We start from the raw sequence: 23701 nt of genomic DNA, 5'->3' as shown, positions 1-23701 counted from the left end.
ACAACGAGCCTGGAGGCTATTTCATTTATCTGGCTCTCGTGCTCCTGCAGTGGGCCAGGTAGCGTTTTCCTATCAGCCGTGCTGAGACGGAAAGACCATCATTCCCTCAATTCTCCATACATGATGGAAAAAAACTGCTCCTCTTATAATACTTCATCTTTCCTCCCTATCTGTTCTTCGGGTGTTTTCATTTTTCTCCCTGACCCTTTCACCTTTGTCACACTTCCTTCAGCTCTGCTTTTGATGCATATCTACACCGTCAAATAAAGTGGACGGCCCTTTGCCTGGAATTGATTGCTGACGTTAGCATCATAAATATTTAGCAGCCTATGTCTGTATGAGGAGGATATAGATTGTTTCAGTTTTTTTTTTGTACTGTGTTATAAACTAAACATCCCCCGTGCTTTCAGCTGACAGGAATATCACTGAATAAGTCATGTTCAGGGATATAAACATTTCCAAGTAAGGTGAAGTGAATCAAAACAGCTTTGGAGGAAGCCGAGGAGTTGATTTTAAAATGCCACCTCTCTGTGTTTGACCTTCATGTTCCGAGTGAGAAAACAAACCACAAAGGTTTATTTAAACTCCACATTTCCCTGATAATCCAGCTCCTCTCTCTGCTCTCATTTCCATTCATTCGCTGGGCTTTTTCCTTTCCTCCAGACTTTATAAGACTGAAAGCAGTAACGACAGCCTGTATTGATTCCAGCAATAACTTCATGTCCAAACTTTGTGCAAAATCCTAGTTGGTGAAGGCATTGATCCGAGCGCGGCTGAGTCGAATTTCAGATGGGGCTGACTGTGTTTGTGGTATCAGAGGGAAGTGAGGAGATTTTTTTATTTCAAACCAAACCCGACAGAATGTTGGCCGAGGATCCGACACAGTGATTCTGAAACAGACACCTTGCTTTAAGAACAGAGCCGGCTTCCAATAAAATGAGATGTTTGTTGTTTTGTTTTTTTGTTGAGATAAAAACTTCTGGGGAATAAGCGAAGAGATAAGACGTCAGAGGCAAGAACATGATTCGAAAAGACACTTTCTCTGCAAGAATATGTTGTTAAGATTTAACTAAAACAGACTTTATCAGTGATTCTTTTTCAGCTTGGCTTTAGAGGTGTGCACACTTCCTGTCAGATCTTTTATTTATTTTCTTTCTTCCTTTGTTTTGTCCAAGAGGGGACCCTGAGGGTCTGCAGCCTGACAGAAAACCGATGCTATTTATAGGCTTCTTAGATGTGTAGATTGTTATCAATCACACAATACCATCAGGGAGGTGTCTCTATCCCAGATACAACATGCAGGGAAAACAATAATCCCAAACATGCAGCCAGAGCTGCAGAACAACTGTCTTCAGATGGAAGGAGAGGAAGAAACAGGGTCCTGATCTGAACACTGTGCAGCCCATCCAGGATTACATAAAGCACAAGCCAAAAACCAGAGAAAGGCTGTAGCAGGTTTTCCAGATATCTTAAAGCTCACCACAGGTATACAAAAGTGGCCTTTCATAGGATTGTAGGTACAAGGAGACGCAGCTCTCGCTACATACACGAAACACTCAGAGACAGGATCCATAGATTTCTGAGGACTGTTTTGAGCCTCTAGGCTCCAACCGTCACTCCAAATACAGGCAAAGAGGTGGAGCTGAGGCCAGCAGGCACTCGCAAAGCAGGAAGCAAAGACTGAGTCAACACCCTCACGGCGGTCACGCCCATAATTAGTGTAATTTTATGTCCTAATATAAGTGAAACAAGCGCATATATACACCACTGGACAAAAGGAACTTATCAATAGAGACCACAACTGTTTCTGTACCAGGCTGTAAACATGTCTTTCTGCTAAGGTGGACATTTTAGGAGTCTGTTAGGACTGGCTCACTTGTAGACATAGCACCTGGAGGCTGAGAGGGGAACTGCAAATTTTAACACATTTTTTTTGACAGCTTTAGCTTCCAAAGCATGAGGGTTTAAACCCGTCCAACAGCCACCCACTTCACTGTATACTCAGACTACGTCTTCTTCCCTAAAATGGAGGCTTGTCGCCATTTTGACGTCCCCGGTACTGTTTCATATGTGCAAATGCTGAAAAATACGCACGCTATGTTTTCTACAGTTGACTGTAGAATCCCTCCTCTGAGCTCGTTCAAAGGCAATGGGTCATCACACGGAAAATGGATTGGATATATTGGATTTTATAATATTTGTTTTTACAGCAGAGCTGGCTCAGAGTCAAAGAAGATGTTTGTTTTTTGTTTGGTTTGGTTTCTCTTGAGATAAAACTTCTGGGGCACAAGTGTGGAGGAGTTAAGAAGTCGGGGGAAACACGATCAATTCTCTTAAACAAACTTATTAAGCATTTGCAGGGAAAAGCTGATTAACCTGAACCAACACATTATAATGAAACTTGCAAAACGATTAATGAGTAATTAAGAAATAATTAAGTCACCAAAAATCAATACTTATCATACTTAATGTTGCTTTAGATTGTGTTTCCATCTTAGCTTTTTCTTCTCGGGCAGTTTTGATGCGGCCTGACAGGCAAAACGCCTGAAAAGAGTGAGCTCACTGAAGTCATTAAAGATGAGTCATTTGGATGTGTTGATGTCTTCTGTGCTCTGTCGGCTTTTATCATCTGTCATCTGAATTATCGGTTGCCGGGCAGGGAGATTTTAAAAGGGAGGGGAGAGTCAAAACTCATCCTTAATAAACACACGGATGCTTGTTCACTTTACTCCCATAACGACAGTGCTGAAATCTAATCTGAACTCCTTTTCTTCCGTTTCTGTGTCTCCCAGCTGCGAGCCCACGCCGTGGACATGAACGGCAACCAGGTGGAGAACCCCATCGATCTGTACATCTTCGTCATCGACATGAACGACAACAGACCCGAGTTCAAAAACCAGGTCTACAACGGCTCCGTGGATGAAGGCTCCAAACCAGGTGATGGATCGCAGCTGGAAGAAACAATGAAAAAGAGTCAAGAAATTTGTGGCGGGGGGGGGGGGGGGGGGGGGGGTGACATATTTAGAGAAAGTGTGGACGGAGGAAGAGCGGCCGCTATATATCAGGAGAGATTGGTGTCGTTAAAAGTATGACTACACCAGTCAATCTTTGACGCCACTGAGAATTTTCCATTCCCCTTGATTTAGCAGACAGTGGCTTTTCATTTAGCCTGGTTCAGCAGTGGTCATAAACCAAAGAGGGTGCTCAGGCTGGAGAGGAGATTGAGGATTAAATGTACCCCACTGTAGTACCACTGGGTCATTTTATGTCTAACCTCAGAGCTGAAGAATCACAGAGATGAGCTCTCTGTGTGCACGCCTGTGTGAGTTTGAGCCCGATGAGCCTGAGTTTATCGCACCAAAGGTGATCTAAAGAGGCGTCCAGATGCTCATCTCCTTTTCTTTTTGTCCCCTTCCTTTTCTTCCATTTCTGTATTTCCTCCATGCTGCTGTCCCCTCTGTCCCTCAGCCCTGCCCCACACAGCACACACAAGTCTCTGTGGCACTCATGACATTCAGCTGAACAATAATCGTAAAAAAAAGAGAGTTTTAGAATTTAGAGCTCCAGTGGTTTCAATGGAAGGCCAATTACAGACTTGAATTAGTTTGCAAATTAAAGAGTCATTATGGGGACCTAATCCTGTCAGGCACAGCTTAGGACGCCTGTACAAAGGGTCCACATTAAACCCCCTAAGAGTGCAGCTTAATGAAATTACCCTGGTGAAGTGTGACACATTGTGATTCTTCATCTCCACTCTATCCCTTCATCTCCCCTGAAAAAAAACGCGATGGGTGGAGAACTGATACTCACTCCACTTGGATTCAACCCAAATATGAGTCTGTCCTCTATTTCTCTCTTTTCCGCTCCTTCCCTCTGATCCTAACAGATTTTTTTCCCCCTTCGTCTCACTGCGAAGCCTTTAGAGTGCTCCCTCTGGCCGAGTCATTGACAAATGTTGCTTTGAAACGTAATGAAGTTTGAAATGGGAGCTGCGGTTACAATTATCCTCGGACAGGGGCTGTCACTGGCATGATATCACTATCTCTGGCAATTAGAATCGGCTACGGGAGAGGGAGAACAAGGGGGGGAAGGAGATAGAGAGATTGGGTGACAGGCAGTGATCCCACAGAGTTATATGAGAGTGTGGAGGCGGGGGAAGCAAACAAGTGGTGCATTCATGGGAGGATAGTGGCTTATTCTCTGCAACAGGGCTGTGCCTGCATACTTTATGCTTGTGCTTACTTGTGCTTGTTGCCACGGCGATTATTAATAGAACAGGTTTGAAAGCATCCTGTAAATGTAAACTCATTATAATTATGTTTGCATAAGCCATATGTTTGCACTTAGGTTTTGCTGCTGGTATTTACAGAGCAGGTGCTCAACAATTTTCTGTTGGCATAAACCTGTAGCCATCACTAATTATCGTGGCAAGTTGATGTTCTGAAACAGTGTGTTACAAACTACAGCTACAAGTGTCTACAGTCTCTCGTTGTATCACTATTGAAACAAAGCCCACTTCGTTCACAACAGCACATTCAAAGTTACAACAAGACGTATAAATATTGCACATATATTATTGTCATGTCCACAGGCAGTGTATAAAGAGATAGACATGCAGCTCTGCCTCCGCCCATAGAGGCCTCCATGTTGGAAAAATATGCCACCTTGAAAACAGAGTCGGCACAGTAAGGGTCAAGAGATGAAGCCACATCCTCTCTTCCACATGGAGTTCAAAGGGTTCGCTCTTTGAATGAAAATGACCTTGACGACTGAGCGTCTTCATCACCATGTTGAGCACACACACACTCTTTTTTGCACAACATCATTGACGGCTGAGAGTGATGCTACTTCCTCCTTTTCAACCTTTATTTATAAAAAAAATGATCACTAACAAGCCATTAATCATCTCTGGGAGGAAAAAATCGAGAAGTTCTTTTCTATTTTATTTGAATCCACTTTTCAGTATTCTTCAGTCATGAAGGCTACGACCAGATATCTGCATGCTGCATACAAGAATCTGTTTTCCAGCTGTTGCCCAATGACCAGTCAGATGTTCGCATGCTTTGTTTGCAAACAGCAAAACTATTACAATGTAAATGGAGTCTTTCATTTTTAATGCTGTTCTCACCTCTGAAGCTACAATGTCTTCAAACAATGTAATGAAATAAAATTAGCAGCACTAAAACATCGATGAGCGGTGTTAGATATCAGGAAATCCATTTCCATGTGGTAGTTATCAGTTACATAATATCAATAGATAGATAATAGTTGCACAGTTTTGGTGCTATAATAAAATAAACTGTTTTTTATCCTTTAGGAACATTCGTGATGCACGTGTCTGCGTTCGATGCAGACGACAACACCACGGCTAATGGGATGGTGCGTTATCGAATCCTGTCCCAGACGCCCCACAGCCCAATCCCTAACATGTTCACCATCAACAGTGAGACTGGGGACATCGTCACAGTGGCTCCTGGTCTCGACCGTGAGGTGGGTCTTTGTTTAATTTCTTTTTTGTTTCACTGAAATAATCCCAAATATAGCATATAAATACCAATGGCGCTCCGTCATTATGATTGCATGGTGTGCGCACTGTCTGAATAAACTACTGATGACCTGAAGATACACCTTTATCTTTGCTTATAGAGCACATTCTTACAGCATTGTTTACTCTGATGACACTGAGATGTGACTTTCAAATGTTCTACAGCCATTTGCATCCTTCACACACAGACACACACAGACACACCAGCTCGTCTTTTTTTTTTTTTTACAGTAAATTGTCTGCGGTCACCTTGTTTATGGAGCCCTAAAAGTTGTCACAAGATCCAAATGTGTTTATTCTCGCGACACGGACGTGCCAGTAACAACTCGGCAAAGAAATCTCAGAGACAGATCATCCTCTCAAAGTGTCACCAGTGACAGACCTATTAACAACACATCATGCTGCAGTGGGCTCCTCACGTTGTGCTGTGTGTGTGTGTGTGTGTGTGTGTGTGTGTGATAAAGATAGAGTGGGAATATCTGAGATAGAATGCCCTTGACACCTGTCAGACAAACACAAAAGCCCATATAATCACATCTACACTCGATAAAATGCAGGCAATGGAGGGAACAAAAAGGAAACTGAAGGGAGTGATTGCACAAAAACAGAGCCGGGTAGACGGTGGGTTACAATAAGGAGGGAAGAAGTGAGTGTGAATTTGGCGAAGAAGATGTGATGATGGAGACAGGATAGCAGGATGAGACATGAGGTGCCAGAGGCAGCGAGAGGTACGAGGGGTAACACAGACCAAAACGTCTCAGCTGAACGTCTACTGCTTCTTTTTGCTATGCTTTGTCAGCACGCTGCTCATCCAAGCTCCTGAGTGTAGGAAGAAGCTCCCACCACTCAACACTTAAATATTATAACATGTGTTTGTCCTGCGTGTTATCACAGGAGTCAATGTAATGTTCCCTGTGCAGGTTCTTCAGAAAAGACGAGGTCTGATTCTGCTTATGTTTTGAGTAGTGAGGGAGCCTCCCTTCTGGTTCCCCGGCTCCACAGGACTGAGGGGAGGCTTCAGAGGTTAACATATAGATGCACTCATAATGAAATAAGCCAGTGGCAATGCAGCATGTTTTAATTGTGGCACTGAGAAAATAATGTGAGTAGTGTCGCACAGTGTGTGTGTGTGTGTGTGAGTGTGTGTGTGAGTTTGTTTTCATTCTGTCTATAATTTACTTCATAGTCCCCTACAACCAACTCCTCCTATAGTGAGCAGTGAGCAGGTGGGGGACTTCGGGCGCAGCCTGTCTCTGCAGGTTTAAAAAGTTGCACATGAAGACTGCAGCCAGCTAACAAAATTCAACACCCAGCATGTCTTCAGTCCAGGTCTAAAACTGAAACATGCTGTCTGTGCACACAAAACACGCACGTGTGCATCACACACACACACACAGGATTCTGTTTGCACACACTTTCTGCAGCATATCATAGAATTCATAGACAGCAGATACAGTAGCAAGTCACAAACCTTGCACAAACAGTCTTCTGTTCTGTAGAGAAAGTTCTCCCTGCAGTGTCTCCCTGGTCTACTTTAAGTCAGCAGTTTGGGCCTTTGAAACTTTGAAAGTTTTTGCGTCTCCTTCCGTTCGTGGACTGGGGTGTTGAAGGTGTTAGGTACCACAAAAAAAAAAAACCACACCATCTATTTTTAGCACACCTCAGTTGCATCCCCCGCTGTCTCTTATCCTCTCCTCTGTTCTTTACTTTTGAAATGCCGTCTTCCTCTTCTTTGTAAACTCCCACACCGATTCTCTTCTAAAGATTTCCACTGGTCTGCAGTGGACTTTTAAGAGCTTGTTGACAGTAACAGACCTCAGTCCTCCAGAGGAAGCTGGGTATGCTGCGGTGTTGTTGCAGTGCTGAGAGGTTCAGAGGGGCTCTACATAATTACTCCCTTGTCTAATTAGTGAGAGTGTTGTGTACATGCTGTACACAGGCTGATGGGACAGTCAAGCAAGCACAAGATATGGAGAAAGAGAGGTGCGTGTTCATTTGTGTTTGTGTGTGTGTGTGGGTGTTAATGAGAGTGTGTGTACAAGGTTGGAGTTCAGCATCTCATCTAGCATCAAGATGAGAGGAACTGAGAGGAGCTGTCTAATCCTCCTGATGTGGCGTCCTGGCCTAATTGGGATATTTACTCGGTAATTAGCAGGTGAGAGAGACACTGGGAATGTAATTGGGAATCTCAGTGACGGGAGACATTATCCAGACAGTCAGCTCCCGGGCTCCATCCTTCCTGCAGCCTATTAACTGCACCGTGGGACAGAAGAAGAAGAGACTCGAGGAAGCCGCAAAGAGAGAGGGAGAGGAAAGGAAAAGGGCGGGAAGGGAGCTGCATGGCGAAAAGAACACAAACGCCCCCGAGTTAAAAAACACAAACGAGAGAAGCATATTTCAGCATAAGTGAAGCCACTCTGTGTCATTTCAAAAGATGCAATTGCATTTCTCATCCTCTCGTATTAGTGCTATATATTGTTCTCTGTCTTTACCTCTGTGGCTGACATACAGTCGCCGTGAGGAGGCTGCAGCCTTTGTTGATCCTGTGTTTCAAATGAGAACCACCGACAGCAACATAACATAACACAGGGTCACAGACTCAGAAAAAAGTTTGTTTGTTTGTTTTTTAGATGAGTAACCCAGCTTTTTCTTCCGTTCTTCATACAGAAAGTGTCTCAGTATACCATCATCGTGCAGGCCACCGACATGGAGGGCAACCTGAACTTTGGCCTTTCCAACACAGCCACTGCCATCATCACTGTCAAGGATATCAACGACAACCCTCCCATGCTGACCTCCAGAACGGTGAGTTGGTAGAGAGGTAGAAAAAGAAGGAAGGGAAATAATGCATGACCACACACACAAACACACACGCACAAGGAATAACAAATCCAGATCATTGACTTTCTTCAGCAAGAAATCTGAAGCCAGTAAATAGTTAATGATTGTCAAGATATTTAGAATGATGATAACATTACACAAGGTCATTACAGCGAGTGAGGTAGATATTAAAAGTCCAAAATAACACACTGTGTGTAATGTATTGCACCTCTACTGGTGCAACATCATCACTAAATGAATTATGAAATGCAGGAAGATCTTCTTCTCACTCTCAGTCTGAGTGTTTCTGTCAGTGCAGCTAAATGTTCGGATGTCTGGCTGGAACAGCTGAGGTGGCAGCAGAGTCACTGAGAGCTGGCAAGCAGGAAAAAGAGTAGAGTTATTATTTGCATGCTTGGAATTGAGTTTCATTTGATGTGGCAGAGACAGGAGCATTTGTTTAAAGAACTCAAGATGGTCAAGAGCGGAGTTTATTAAAAGAAAGTCAGGGTAATTCAGTTTCATTTATAAGGCACCAGATCAGAACACACGTCACTTCAGGTCATGGTAAATACAGCAGATTGATCGGTCTGTGGTCTAAGACAGCAGGAAGTAATTTTGTTAAATGTATTTTTCGTCCTCCTCCTTCGTGTCAGGTGAGGTCAGATCCACATTGTGGGCTGCTTTCCTGTTGCCACCCACCCTCTCCTGGGTATCCTTGGATAATAAAGCTGTTTTAAAGTGAGGTAGCAGATAGTTGGTAAACAACATGCATTTTTTAGATTTTTGAACTTATAACACCCTTTTTGTCTGAAATAGGACAGAAGGACATCTAGTGGCTGATAAGACCCTGTCAGGAAGTAAACAAAGATGGCCGCATTATCGTTTCTGTCATTTCTAGACAACTCCAGGCTTTTAAAATGAAGTAAAATCAGCAGCAAGTCAAAGTTACAGCAGCCTTAGTTCATGGTTTTACTGTGAGAGAGGCTTCAGGGTCACCGGAGCTTGTGCTGACTCTAAGCTTTATCAAAAAGGAAAGTTTTTAGACCTAATCTGTGTCTGCCTCCTGAGTGCTGGTTCCACTGGAATGGAGCCTAACAGATAAAAGCTCTGCTTCCCATTTTACTCTTGGATACTCTAGGAACAACAAGTAAGCCTGCATTCTGAGAGCCAAGTGTTCTATTGGGATAATAATGTATCAGTAGTGATGAGAGCACGGCCCTGTTGGGTAGATAAGGTGCTTAGCTCTGCAACTGCTGGAATAGCAGCTGAGGCGGTATCAGCAGTACAGTACAGTACGCTCAGCTCTTTGAGGTGGTAGCAGAGGAGTTAGTATTAGCATTTGCCCTGGGGGCTATTAAGACCCTTATGATGATGAGTTAGCATTGGCAGTAAGCATGTGTTGGGCACAGAGCTCATCAAAGAGCCGCTACATCACACACACAGCAGGAAACATGCAGACAGAGGGCAGAGGGAGGCAAACAAAGGTAACAGGTACCGGGGCTGATGAGCGTGCGTGTAGACTCTGAGGTGAAAAATGGAGAGAAGAAAAAGTGATGAGAGAATGATGAGGAGAGGAAAAAAGGATGAAGGATTATTTAGTCACCGGCGCTTTTTTCCACAGCAGCAGTGATAAAGCGTAGACATACCCCCGCTGTAAATCAGGGGCCTTTTCCTGAGTCGGCACCCACTTCCTGCATTAAGATTCTATTGATGGCAGCATATTGATGATAGTGGGAAATAACAGATTGATATTGTCAAACTGTATTCCACCGTGTTTAAGTGCATTTCCATCACCGTCACAGAGGGAAGTTAATACTATCATGGATATTGATGATAAAGTTTAGTGGAGGGTTCGGAGCCGCGATGAGCAGCGCACTTTTACCCACTCCCTCCATAAATCATCCGTTTTAGTGGTGGGGGGGATAACATAAAAGCCATTTTGTGGAGAATGCAGGCCATTATGCAAATATTTAGTGTTTGCAATAAAACCCATAGATCTTTCAATGCGTCCCAGATATATAAAGTTTGGGGAATTTGTCTTTAATGTTGAAGATTAATATTTCATCATGCCTATCAGAGGCTGGCCTATTTTTCAAGCGGCAAAGGGGTGGTGCATGTGCACAGATGTGAAGGCTTTGGGTGCTTATTCAGAGCCGTGCACACTCATTGTGTCTGATACAGACACATGAGGTGCAATTATAGGAAATATTCATATGTTTTGTTTGTTCATGCATACATCACTGCAGGGGTCTCATATAGCATGGGCTTAGTTTTATGTAAATACCTACAATCAGGGCATCTGTGTGCATGATCCACTGCAGAGCTTGTTTGGCCTGCCTCCCTTCAGAGTTCATATGATGAAGTTCCCCGTCACTTCTCCTCTCTCTCCTCCCCCCACTGTGAAAATAGTGACGGAAGGGAAGTGTTGGCAAGAGGTGTTTTGTCAAGTGTTGTGAGAAAGCCAACTTGCACTCCGTGCCAATCACAATCAAACAGCTTTCCCCTCCGTCCCTTTTAGTCCAGCAGTTCAGGACAGGATACAGCACCGCAGAGAGAAAAAGTGCCTCATCAGAGAGAGTCTGTGCTTCTGCTAAATGCAACAATTTAGTGCTGAAACAATCACCAGCTGCAGAGCACAGCACGGAACCATCAGCAGCCAAAGATGCATTCATCTAATAAATCATGAAGTGAAATAAAGAGTCTTTTTTTTCAAGAAAGACTGAAGTGATCTCTCTCCAACAAACGTCAAAGATCACTGAAAATGCAAGTCTTGGAGTGACAGAACAATCGTTAAGTTGCACTGAATCCAGTGGATAACTGGGAGAATCTGCTGCTTAGAGGGGAAAAGTTTACAGTTCGATGTAACAGGACGCATAGAAAAACTGTTGTCTCCTTGAAAATGTCCACATCAGCAGCTTTTTTTTGTTTTTTGACTTTAAATACACATAAAGGTATTTTCTGGCAGTTAAGGCACCTAAGACTGCAGTATTTATAATAATTGATAAGTTTGTGGCCTGAGGCAGAGTCACACGGCTCATTTGTTGCATCTAGGTGCAGCTGAACTCTCTAATTATCCAGAAAGTTCTACATTAGTAATTTCTTGTGTTTCTTTGTCATCAGTACTGTTAAAGAAGGAGCATAGTGTGCACCATTTTGTCAATGATGATGATGTGATTGATCTACTTCCAAGTGGAGTCAAACTTCTGAACACTATCCACGGCCCAGAGGTTGAGACTTGAGTGCACTTAACAGCTTTAGCAATAAAAATCCTTTTGCTCTGTTAATTATATCGACAGAGTTTCTTTTGTGATGTTTTAAAAACTGCTTTTGAGTGTGAGATGGAGCGCCCTGGATGGCAGTTATAGATCCTCCTATTCCTCTTCTCTATAAAGAGATAATGAAACAAGACATCTCAACTCATCAGAACTCCTGTGGACTCTTCACCGTCAGGTCTGGTTAACATTTGCCCTCAGTTGTTACTGTGTGCTGAAAAAAGAAGATGCTCTGCGACCCTAAGAGCCACTTCTGACGCTTTATTTGATTGAATTGTCATTGGGGAGTCCCTAAACCACGAGTAATAACCCACACAAGCCCAGACGTACTCACTTTGAGACTAACATACGACAGCCTGCCTGCTTATCCAATGCAGGCAGTGCATCAGGACCACCCGGACTTGTCTGTTGTCTTAAGAATGTCATTGAGTCTCTGAACAGCTCTCCTGACGCAGCTCCCTAATCTGCCCCGCTGCTGTCGGCTGTTTGCTGGGTGATGCGAGGGTTGCCAGGCAGGGTATTATGGTCTGTTGGAGTGTTTGGTCTGTGGCTTTGCTCTTTGATATCCTACACTCACATAAGCAGCTCAGCGGCTCTTCCACGCCTATTACCCATGGTGACACAGTGACTGTACCGCCCTACGTGCCTGTTGCCTCCAGATGAGGTGAAGACAAGCCGACATGAGCGTGACCTCATGTTGATTGCTGAAGAGCTGATGGGTTGTTATTTTTTTGGTAGGTGGAGCTTGTGGGTCAGCTTGTGTTTTATGGGGCTGCCATGGAATCAGCACTGTAGTTAGCTGTTAGTCTTTGTGGGCTTTATCCTCTGAGCCTGTACAGCTTTGATCAATCCCCACCATAACAGACACATGACAGACAGCAGTTCACTCTTCATCAGGCTTATCAGGACAAAGCACATGTGTCTGTGTAGCACGGGGACAACTGAAAACCACTTATATATATACTCAAGCAGCTGTTTTAGCTCTCCCCACTGCCCCCCCCCCCTCACACACTTTCTGTTCATCACTCTTCCTTCTTTGTCACTTCAGTTTTCAAAAGAATGAAATATTACAGCTCATCTAGGACGGTGCTTCGAATGCAGAAAACCTTGAAACTGGAACGCCACCCTTGTGTGCATGTGTGTGCAACAGCTTGTTTACTGCTTAATGTTAATAAAAGCAAGCTCATTAAAGATGTCATGAAAGCCTGAAAGAAGGATCTGCCGGTGGCCTTGAGCTCACGCTGCAGAGAAATGCAGGCAGATTTAACAGCAGTCGTTGACATGTCTTAGCGGCCATGCTCCTACCTTGGAGACTTGTGTCCCCTGAGGAACTTTTGTTTTTCCTAATGAGGATGGCTCATGATCCTCAAATGCAGGCATGTTTAAGGCGCTTAAAGTACATGGTTAGGTGTAGGAAAAGATCAGAACGGAACATTCTACTAGATAAAATCTTTTTTCATAGTTACCATAGCAACAAATGCAAAAAAAATGACAAAGTATCCGAAAGTCCGAAGCAATGTTTAACAGGGTACTTCATTTCTTTGCAGTTTTCAGGTGAGGTCCCGGAGAACCGAGTGGACATTGTGGTGGCTAACCTGACAGTTATAGACGCCGACCAGCCGCACTCGCCTAACTGGAACGCCATCTACAGAATCATCAGCGGAGACCCATCGGGGCACTTCACCATCCGCACTGACCCCGTCAGCAATGACGGCATGGTCACTGTGGTGAAGGTAAGACACCAGCTTTTCATCAACATGCTTAACTTTACAGAGGTCGCTGTAGAAGGAACGGTGTCATTTCTTCCTCTGTGTTGAATATGTCAGGTCCCCTCTGGGTTTTAGGCGCGAGCAAGTAATAATAGACTACAGAGTTAAATGGGAACATGCTGGGGTCTTTGCCTTTCATATGCCCCTTTACGTCCAAATGAGGGATTGGAGGCTGCTGCGCCCTTCAGAAACAGCTCATACACTTGCACACAGACTTAAACACAATGGCTGGTGAGACCACTGTAGCAAATGAGGTATTGATTTCTCAATTACAAAGGCAACGCTTTTTATACACTCATAATGTTCCTGCTGCTGTGGTAAATGACACCAACAACAAAACCGTGTCTTGTAACAGCTCGCTATGTTAGTGATCGACCTCTCACATGGAAGTCGTCCACTAGAGTTTTTTTTCCTCATTTAGGAGAAAAAATAGGAAAAAAAACAGGAAAAAATGAAAGATTTATATCCTCAGTGTGTGTATATATGAACTGAATGTGTGTCCTGCTGTCGGCCTTCTGGATTTGCATTAGTGGGAGTGCCTGCTTCAATAGAAATAACTAGTTTATCTGTATGACCTTAAGGACTCAAGGGTGTTTCGACTCTTGCATATCACATCATACAATATTAAAAAATATGTATCAATAACATCTTCCTATAATTCCCACAGCACCCTGAGCAATGAGCATTGGCATTTTGCTTCTCTTCATTATCTCTAGATGACTGCTTTTTATAATCCATTCCTCTCTCTCTCCCTGATGTAAAATTCAGTAGGCAGCTGGGTAGCCATAAACTTGCCTAGAGAGACCCATGGGAGGTTATCAGGAAATCATAAAATAAGAGACAGGACACCCCCTGGGAAGAAACAAGCAATAGGCTGTCTCAACAAGTAAACAGAGGGGGTTTCGGCTTGCTTTGGGAAAAGGGAGCAGACACATCAGGCAACTCGTGATAGGTAAAGTCACGAAGCCATAAGAAGGTGCCACCTTGTTGTTCCTATTTTTTACTGAGGCGTCTGCGGCCGCAAGTAGACAGACACATCGAATCACATTGACACCCAGGTATGCGTCACTCTCCCACAAGGGACACGAGGCTCCTCTGTAAACAGAGGGTGAGGTCCTAACCAGAACATGTCACACATTCACACTCCTCTCTGGGGAGTTTAGAGAGACATGTTCTCATTTTGCCGCACGGTAATAGAGCCGACAGACAAACAAACACACATAAAAACACTCAAATAAGAGCCGCTTGGGTTGAATGAGTCATTAAGATATGTAAATCGCAGCTTATGATAAACAGGGAAGATGACAGGGGAAGAGGAGGGGAGGAGAGAGAAGTCAGGCGAAGACAGAGGATTGAGAAATGCAAACCCATGAGAGCACGGATCACATAAAAAAACCGGGGGTAGGGCAGAGGTGAGAAGATGAAGGGGTGTGAAGCCAGAGTCCAGGGGAACAAATTAGGTAAAAGGAAAAGGGAGGAATGAGTGAAGCGATACAGAGAAGAGGTAAAATGCAATGGCTCGTGGGCAAAAGATGGAAGCCGTGTTATTGACCTCTCACCCCTCTGGCTTCCCTCAGGGTGTGTGTGTCTGGTTGTGTATATGTGTTTTAGTTAGCCTACAGCAATACTCCAGACCTCCCTGTGCTCTGAATACCACAGGCTGTAGATCAAAGAGCCTTGAGCGTGTTTAGCCTATAAATGCTTTCCAAGTGCGCCACGGGGTCACACACCAACACACACCACCGTGCTTACATTTACTTATACAAACATGCATGTACATCGAAACTGAAACTCCAACCAGCGTGCACACAAACACCTCCTCTCCCGTGCCCTTGTCAACCAATCTCACTGATTAACTATGTTTTTTTTATATCGGAGCTCTGCTCGCAGACTGCCCACTGATCACGGCAAAGCTATGCAACATACAGATGTGCTCAAAGCTGTTAGCGTCACCATCAAACAGCAGAGGCACACCCTTTGCAGCAGTAATTACCATTCACTATTTAGAAACATGCCAGCAGGATCTACAGGCAGCATTTGTTCCTGCATTATTTCCTCGCTTGTTGTTGTCACTTTAACCTGATTGTGTTTATCTTCATGTATATTCCCCCTCAAAAGGCAGCGCCATGACAACATCTGTCGAAATCGCAGCCCTGATCTGTGTGTGTGTGTGTGTGTGTGTGTGCTCATCAAGGGACCACTTGACATGACATCTGTTCATTTATCAAGTCCTCTATCATCAGCAAGGTCCCCTGACATATTAGAAAGGAGAAAAAAGGGGGTTTTACACTCTAATTAGTGTCTTTACAATATTTTGATCGCTTGTTTTGCCCATAAAAAGTAATGATGGCACCAATAATAATAGCAGTAATTCTAATAATCGTAAGCAACCATTCAGATGTTTTTGTTTGCAGTTAATGCATTCGATGGCCTCCAGAATTATGTCCAAGGAGTGTGACTAAAGGCCAACAGCTGGCTAATCTCAGTTCACTTCTGTCCTTCTCCCTCCAGCCAGTAGACTTTGAGATGAACCGTGCCTTCATGCTGACGGTGGTGGTGTCCAACCAGGCCCACTTGGCCAGTGGGATCCAGTCCTCTCTCCAGTCCACAGCTGGGGTCACCATATCGGTCCAGGACGTCAACGAGCCTCCTTACTTTCCCACAAACCCAAAACACATCCGCTTTGAGGAGGGCGTCCCCGCTGGCACCAGCCTGACGACCTTCTCAGCCTCTGATCCTGACCGACTTCAGATGCAGCAAATAATCAGGTACTGAGAGAGTTTTGTGCATAAACCTTTAGATAGGAACATTTGTCTATGGTTGGACAGGCAGTGTGTATAGTGTGTATATATATATATATATATATATATATATATATATATATATATATATATATATATAAAGCTAGCTATAAAGCTAGCTGTCCTGTAAGTACAGTACAAGCCTGAAGGAAAACCTCTCTATGTACATCAGCACTGGACTAAAAAAGCCTCTTGGATGGGTTCCACCTCAGTAGTTAGGGGTCAAAGTTCAACAAGTGGACTGGATTTTGGCATCACCCATCTCTCAAAGTCTTACAGTGTGAAGTTTATGAGCCAGCAGAGAACTCTTGAGTAAGGAGGGTAAGAAGGTTAATAGGGAGCAATCGCTTCTGGGGTAATCAGAAGTGTGTGCATTCTGTAGGATGCATAGCATGCACACACACACATATACACAGCAGAGAGAGAGAGAGAGAGAGAGAGAGAACCAAAGAAGCAGAGCGAGGTGGGGGGAGGCGAGGAGAACAGCTGGCTGGAGTCCAAACACCTGACACAGCACTCTGTCCACCTGCAGTGTTCTTTCTCTGCCCAAAGCCTCTCTGGATTTAAAAAAATGTAAACCAACCTTTGAATGACCAGCAGACCTTCTTTCCTCAGTCCTGCTGTCGGCCTGACAGCAGCAGCAGCTGCATTATGGCCTTTTAAAAACCTGCAGGTCTATCTATTAGGAACAGCTTCCTCTGTATTGAGGATGCCAGTGAAATGCCTTAGATTATGATCACACCATCACAGAGCCCACTACACACAGAATGAGTGTGATATTTTACTTAAGCTGGCACAGAGGAGTGCACAATTGAGTTGATACCACGTGTGTTCGGTGTGACATTAATACCACCTCCTTCCTACCACCTCACACTCCTACTCCTCCTTCCTTCCCATGTTCTCTGGGGACAAGATCTAAACAAATTTCCCAGCTAATTTCACAGCAAATGAGAGTAAATTGGGTGTACATTATAATTTAGGAAGACGCCAAAGTCACCAGCTGGGCTCTCTCTCTCTCTCACTCACACACACACACTGCTGAATTACCTTTGAAATCATCGGTTTCCTCTCTGTTTTTTCTTGACCTGGCCAAGCCTGCAGTGCTGTACATCTTAGAATTGATTTTATTTATTTATTTATTTATTTGGCCCGGCCTGGCACCATCTTCTCAATATAAACACAAATCTCTGTTCTCACCACATGAGAAATGAAGTCTGTAGAGATGGCAAACCCAACACTTCATTCATTTGGATCCATCTGGATAGGATCAGTGTAAATCCCACTGCCTTACACCGTTTCTATAAAAAGGTGCCTTCACTCTGCCCATTGAGGGAGGACCAAAAGACTGTGATACAAGCCACCGAAATAAGCTCGGGGTAGAGCAGGTGGTGTAGATGCAGAACTTGTTGCAGGGATTAGTGGGATCCCATGGATTAACAGATCCAGCCTCTAGTGGCCAGCTGAGGAACTGAAACCCTAGAAGTTGGTACACCTGTTCTCATCTCAATGCACATACTGTCCCTCCAGATCCTATCAGTCAACCTGTCACATGACACGTCTGTCTGTATGCATGGGGGAGAGATCTGGATATGACACAACGGTTTGTGCTGCATGTAATTTATGGCACGTCTTTGCATATGACAAAGAGCTGTATGTCTTCATAAAAATGGTGGTGGTGGAGGTACATAAAGGAAAGACAGACAAGGAGGAGATTTAGAGGGAGCTTTAAAAGTCAGAAGTAAAGTGAAAAAAGAAAAGACCTGAGAGACTACAGAGAGAGGCAAAGGAGCGCAAGGATGGTGAGCTGACTCCGGGTCAAGGTTTGAACCTGACAGGTGCTTATCAAAGCTGGTGAGGACTGACAGTGTCCTGTTGGGGGCTGGGAACGAGGCATTGTGTACAGGAGCGTGGGTGGGGGGGCAGCAGCAGGGGAAGGAGAGTGAGGCATCATGCATCACTTGTCAGACACCCAACCAGTGAGGTCGAGACACGGGACTGGACACACTGGCATAAATGATTACCCAAACCGCCTTGGCTAAGCTTGAGACATGCATTTTTCATTCTCATGGTTGGGGGTTTGAAAAATAAATGTCATACCTCTCCCTGCTGCTTGCTAAGATCACTAACCTGCCAGCCCTAATCACACATCCAGCTGTACTCACACACACACTGACCATACTCCCAAATGAGAGAAGCCCTTCTGGTCGAGAACAGCTCAGAAAAAAAAAAGAAAAAAGATTGGAAATAAGGCGCGGGATGGAAGATTAACACACCGTATAACATTAAAATCCAATTTTATGTTTCCAAATTGCACCACAGAAAACAAGAGCTGTTTACCTTCCCAAGAAGACCGAGAATCAGCACAACACTTCATTAAAAAGTTAGTGATGGGGACTGCCAGCTGCCCACAGTAATGTTGTTTACTGTTGGGACTTGTAAACAAAAACACAGCCTGTGCATTCGCAGGCATCATTCTAATGGCTAGCAGCCCACTGTTTGCTCAGTGCTGTCAGGTAAACTGAAGCGAAATGACTTTGTGAGGCCGACCACATTCCCAACTTAACTTTAGTCCTGCAGAACAGGAGTAATGGCGCAGTGGAATGTCCGTACGTTGTGTTGGAAATGAACAAGATTTAATTTGCTTCATACGAGGGTTTATTACATCTGCAGTGAGGGCTGTTAAAGAGACTTAATTAAAGTGTGGCGGTGAGCACGGGGCTTTGTGTGGAAACCTTTATGTTATGACTTTTATCATCAGAGGGCACACATTCACACCCAAAAAGCAATGCGTCTTGGTAATTAGCGACCCTTTGAGGTATTATTAGGCTGAAGTTTTAAACTTTAAAGTCTGGTTTGTTCTGCCTCTGCTGACTTTAGCTTCGCTCTGACACACTGTAATGTGGTATCGATCTTGGCAAGAAAGTATAAATAAAAATGTTTCCCAATATTACCAGCTATTCCTAAAACTTTACTATGATCAATATCACCAGTTTTTTTTGGGGGAGAACCGAGCCTTTGATTTTCTCTCTCGCATCGGTTTGTTTACCCGCCCCAGACAGCCAGAGAGCGTTTATCAGTTGTGTAGGACAAAGCCAAGAGAAATGCTGTTGGACACAGAACAGCAGTAAATATCAAGTCTTAATGAGGATGTTAAAATCAGATCATACAGCCGTGCTGCTACTTCCAAATGTCACCGCTTCTTACCCTCCCCTCCCCATTCCTGATCATTTCCCCCACTCAGCCTTTCATCCCATCCTCCCACTGTGATGGACTCGCTGTAGTCCTGCTGGTGATTTCACAGTCCGCCAGTTAGCAGCTACGGGCTTGGCTAGCCTGTGTGAAACTGTCTTCAGTGTGGGAATGTCATCTCTGTGATCCCCCTTCCCTGCACTGCACTGCGCCTGGGATCATGCCCACTGCCTGCTGGGAAAATCCCACCTCCGTCACTGCAGGAGAGAGATTATACAGTCACCCCCTCCACACATCACACTCCCCACCTCACTCACTGCCACCCATCCCTCCAAGAAAAAAACATACATGCAGCACAAGTGAGCTGTGCGCTGACAGTAAAACCGCCATTCAGTAAACATAAAAAGAAAGGTTAGGGTCAAATCCATTTCTGTTTAGAGGGATTTAAAAGCTGGAAGTGTAAGTCACACAACAACACAGCCTTTTTGCCCAAACCGACATGCAGCAAATGAAATCAAATTGATAGAGAATCCTTGTTGTATAAGGCCAAAGTGTCACATGCCCGTGGATTACGTTCCTCATGCGAAAGCGCGATTGCAGCCGAGGGAGGTGGCGGTTGATGAACTCTGTATCACAGAGAGAATGAGACGAGGATGAGAAGATACAGAGAGGAATCAGAAAATGCATGAATACAGATAGCACGGCGATATGAGGTGAAACAACACGAGAAGACAGAGAGATCAGATAGACCTGAAAGTGTGGAACAAGCCGAAAGCGACAAAAGCCTGCAGAACAAGAAGAGTTAGATCAGAACGAGATTGGGATTCAATCCAGGAGCTGATCCCCTGTTCCTTCCCTGCCCTTTAATCCCAGAGGGAGTGTGGCCACCTGCTACCACTTTCCTCTTTGATGATCAGTTCCTCCTGGTCCTATCTCCTCTCTGTCTCTCCACACACAGATACATGCACTAAAAACATGCATGTGTATCACTCTCAGGCGGTGTAGCTTCTCTGGCTTAGGCAAACAAAATGCACACACACACACACACACTCACTCATACACAAGCAGTTGCAGCAGCGCTTAACTAGGGAGGTAATTGACTTCAATGCCTGGTACACAGAAGTGAAAAATGAGGTGAAATTGACTGTAGGCTGCAGGCTCCAGAGAAGAAGTCAATGAAGAATTAAACTGTGTGAAGGTCAGGCTGTTGTGGTTTTGCCTGTGTGTGTACGTGGAGACAATCTATGTATGCACAGGCACAAGAAGAAATGTATAATTGCTTGTAAACATGGAAACGCCAACGCTAACTTCTCCATCGATCTGTCCTTGTGTGTCTTTAGGTATTCAAAGCTGAACGACCCTGCAGACTGGCTGTCCATCAACAGAACCAACGGGCAGATCGTTACCACGGCGATGCTTGACCGCGAGTCTGTTTACGTCAAAAACAACATATATGAAGCCACGTTTCTGGCAACGGACAACGGTGAGAGTTCATCGTGCGCTGTCCTTTTCTTTGATGTTTACGGCCTCAGGACTGCACAAATAGAAATGAATTTGCTCAAAGACACGTTGAATAATAATGGAGGTGTTTCACAGTTTGGCCGTGAAAGCTTTTGATTATTAAGATTTTATCATTCCACCTCCTCTGCCGTGAATGTGTTTCCAACCTATCGTCTTCACACTCGTTATGATTTATAACAGAATGTTGGCTGGTCTTCAACAGCAGGAAGGCGGATGCAGGTTTGATCAAAAGGTGCTGTTCTAGCAGATTTCTCTGTGTGTATCAAACCTTTGCACAATTTCCTTACTTCCAGTCGTTTATCTCAAGCATCCTTAAAGGTGCCTCGATTCCTGCTCTCACTAATTTTAAAGTAATTTAACAGTGTCTGGAGCTGCGAGTGTGCCTGGATTCTTAAATATGCTGCTCATATATATACTGTATATCTCTATATAAATAGAAAATAGAGTAAATAGTAAGTAGAAATGGATACATTTGTGAGGATTTGGAGGGATATAAGGGCGTACAGCTTTCAAGTGCAGGGCAGCTGGGTAAGAGTTAGAGAAAAATCCTGGATTCACACAACTGGTCACACTGTGGATCCTCTCGTCTCACAATTTCTGTGACATATATTATTTGTTCTGCCTGAAGTTGAAACTCTAGCTTAACCGAGCCCAATCACAGCAAACAAATAAGTTGCTTTCCTTCTTGAGTGGAAGTGAAGTTAAAAAAAGAAGGGAATGTTTTTTTTTCCCCCAAATTTGCCTTATCAGTGACGTGCAGAGCTCTGGTGTGTTTACCTTAAGTTGAGCTGGCTTTGAAACACTGGTGTATTTATAGGTGTTAGCATGTATGAATGCACTCATTCCCAGCGTGTTTATGTGAGCCTGTGTGTTTTTCCACATTTCCACATTGCAGTGATTGACACTGTCAGGCATGTGTAGCCTGCTGAGTGGATGAGGCAGCTGGATTAGAGGCTGACACGCTCCCGTTGTTTGGACTTCCCTGTTATTTCCCGGCCTATACGGTGCTTATTCCCTTCAATAACCTGTTATTTTTATTTTCACATCACCTGAGCTCGCCCGGTTAGTCGGGCATGTTACCACTACTGTAGGTTTGTCTGATAGTTGGGACGAGGTTCCAGCCATCCAGGTTACGTGTGTGTGTGTGTACATCAGTCAGACTACGTGGGTGTTTCTGGAGTGCCAGCCGTCACAACATGAGAGGGATTATTGTAAGAAGTGCTATGAGACAGTTTGGATAGTGGGACGGGACATGGAGAGGTGCTGACAGCATGTTGAGAAGTACTTTTTTTTTAAATCATCCTCCCTCCTCAACAAAATCTGAGTCTGCTTCAGACCCTTGCGACACATTTTCCACTCAAACACCTGTGGTATTGTTTATATTTATGTGCTCTTCAAAGAGCATATGGTAGTCTTTTTCACCACGCCTCGCATCTCTCATCCGCCATCAAAAAAGAAAGAAGAAAAAAAAAGATGAGTTAATACAAATCCTTTTGAGGAATTTACACAAACATAATTATTTATTTAGCTGGTTAAAACCCACATAATTCTCCTATCAGCTGTGGCAAGCTGCTTCCACATGTCCCCCATACATGGCTGGGATTAACAAACCAGCAGAATGGAAAAGCCTGAGAGTGTGCAAGTACTTGTGCTTGGAAGTGTGTGTTTATAGTTAAGTATGTACATAATGTTAAGCACACATGCATTTAATGGCAATGTGTGTGTGTGTGTGTGTGTGTTTGATTGTAGCATTTAGTGGAGGCCACAGATGTTACAGCTGCTGGATGATGTTTATGTTTGATGCTTTGGTGCATGATGAAATGCCAGGAAAAGTCACGTTAAAGTAGAGAGTGGGATGTGTTTATTACATTCTGCCAGTAAGTGTTAAAACTAGAGGCAAGGCCATGCACATTTTCAAGAGTTAAAAGCTGCAGTTAGTTCAACAGCAACCCTGTAATTTTATATTTCCTTTGTAGGTAGGCTCGTTTAGTTGCTTTGTTAAAGTTAAAGCACTGCATTACGGCTTGTTATTTTGATCCTTTACAACACCAGTGCACTCTAATGTACTGTTTATTGGATGTTTCATTGAAATAAAATTCACTCTTTGTATGATACAGATTGCAATACATGTCACTGAAATGGAAAAATAAGTTTGTTGGTTAGCCTATTTTTATGGTATCTTATCTTGGACCCCGTTCACACTGGGGAAATTAATTCAGCTAGGGCGGGATTCGGGCCGTATCTGGATATTACAAGCCGCCACCTAGTGGTTTGGAGGACAACTAACAAGCTGGATTAAGCCGGATTGAGTGCTGGACACGTGTGTGATAGCCAGATTTGAAAATAGGTCTGGACATATCCAGCTTAAAGGCTATACAGATTCAGTCCTACTCTAGCTGGTTGGGGGGAGGTTGATACCTTAAGTTGTCTATAGAGCCTTCTGTAACTTTTGACAGCCACTAAATATCCAGCACCAGATCCATCAGTAAACTTGTGAAACATCTTTATCAATGGGTGGAATTATGGAGTGAGCTACACTATTAATCATAGCATTACCAGGCAGACACAGCTCAGACTGTCAGCGGGCTTACGTCTGGTGCCTGTCTTCTTGTGGCAAATGTCTTGCTCTGTTGCCACTTTTAATTGACAGATCTGTAAGCTTTGCATAAATCTCTGTAAATTACACCGCCCTTATCTCATCCCAGAGATGGGCCCCAGGGTCGCTTGATTCCACGCGATGGCTCAGCCAGTGGGGCATGGCAGGGAAATGGCTCGTAATTG

The 23701-nt window shown here is 44.1% G+C and overlaps 1 protein-coding gene across 1 annotated transcript in view; it reads left to right on the top strand.

The window, feature by feature from the left end:
• LOC114438345 (cadherin-4-like) overlaps positions 1-23701 on the top strand; it is a 117186-nt gene that overhangs the window by 85930 nt on the left and 7555 nt on the right. The window contains exons 5-10 of the mRNA XM_028409608.1: positions 2793-2937; positions 5318-5490; positions 8213-8350; positions 13188-13373; positions 15921-16177; positions 20740-20882. Of these exons, the coding sequence (XP_028265409.1) occupies positions 2793-2937; positions 5318-5490; positions 8213-8350; positions 13188-13373; positions 15921-16177; positions 20740-20882 (1042 nt within the window). The remainder of the gene's footprint in view (positions 1-2792; positions 2938-5317; positions 5491-8212; positions 8351-13187; positions 13374-15920; positions 16178-20739; positions 20883-23701) is intronic.

This window comes from Parambassis ranga, chromosome 7, assembly GCF_900634625.1.
Source record: "Parambassis ranga chromosome 7, fParRan2.1, whole genome shotgun sequence".
NCBI lineage: Eukaryota > Metazoa > Chordata > Actinopteri > Ambassidae > Parambassis > Parambassis ranga.
This window is presented reverse-complemented; position numbering and strand designations above follow the sequence as displayed.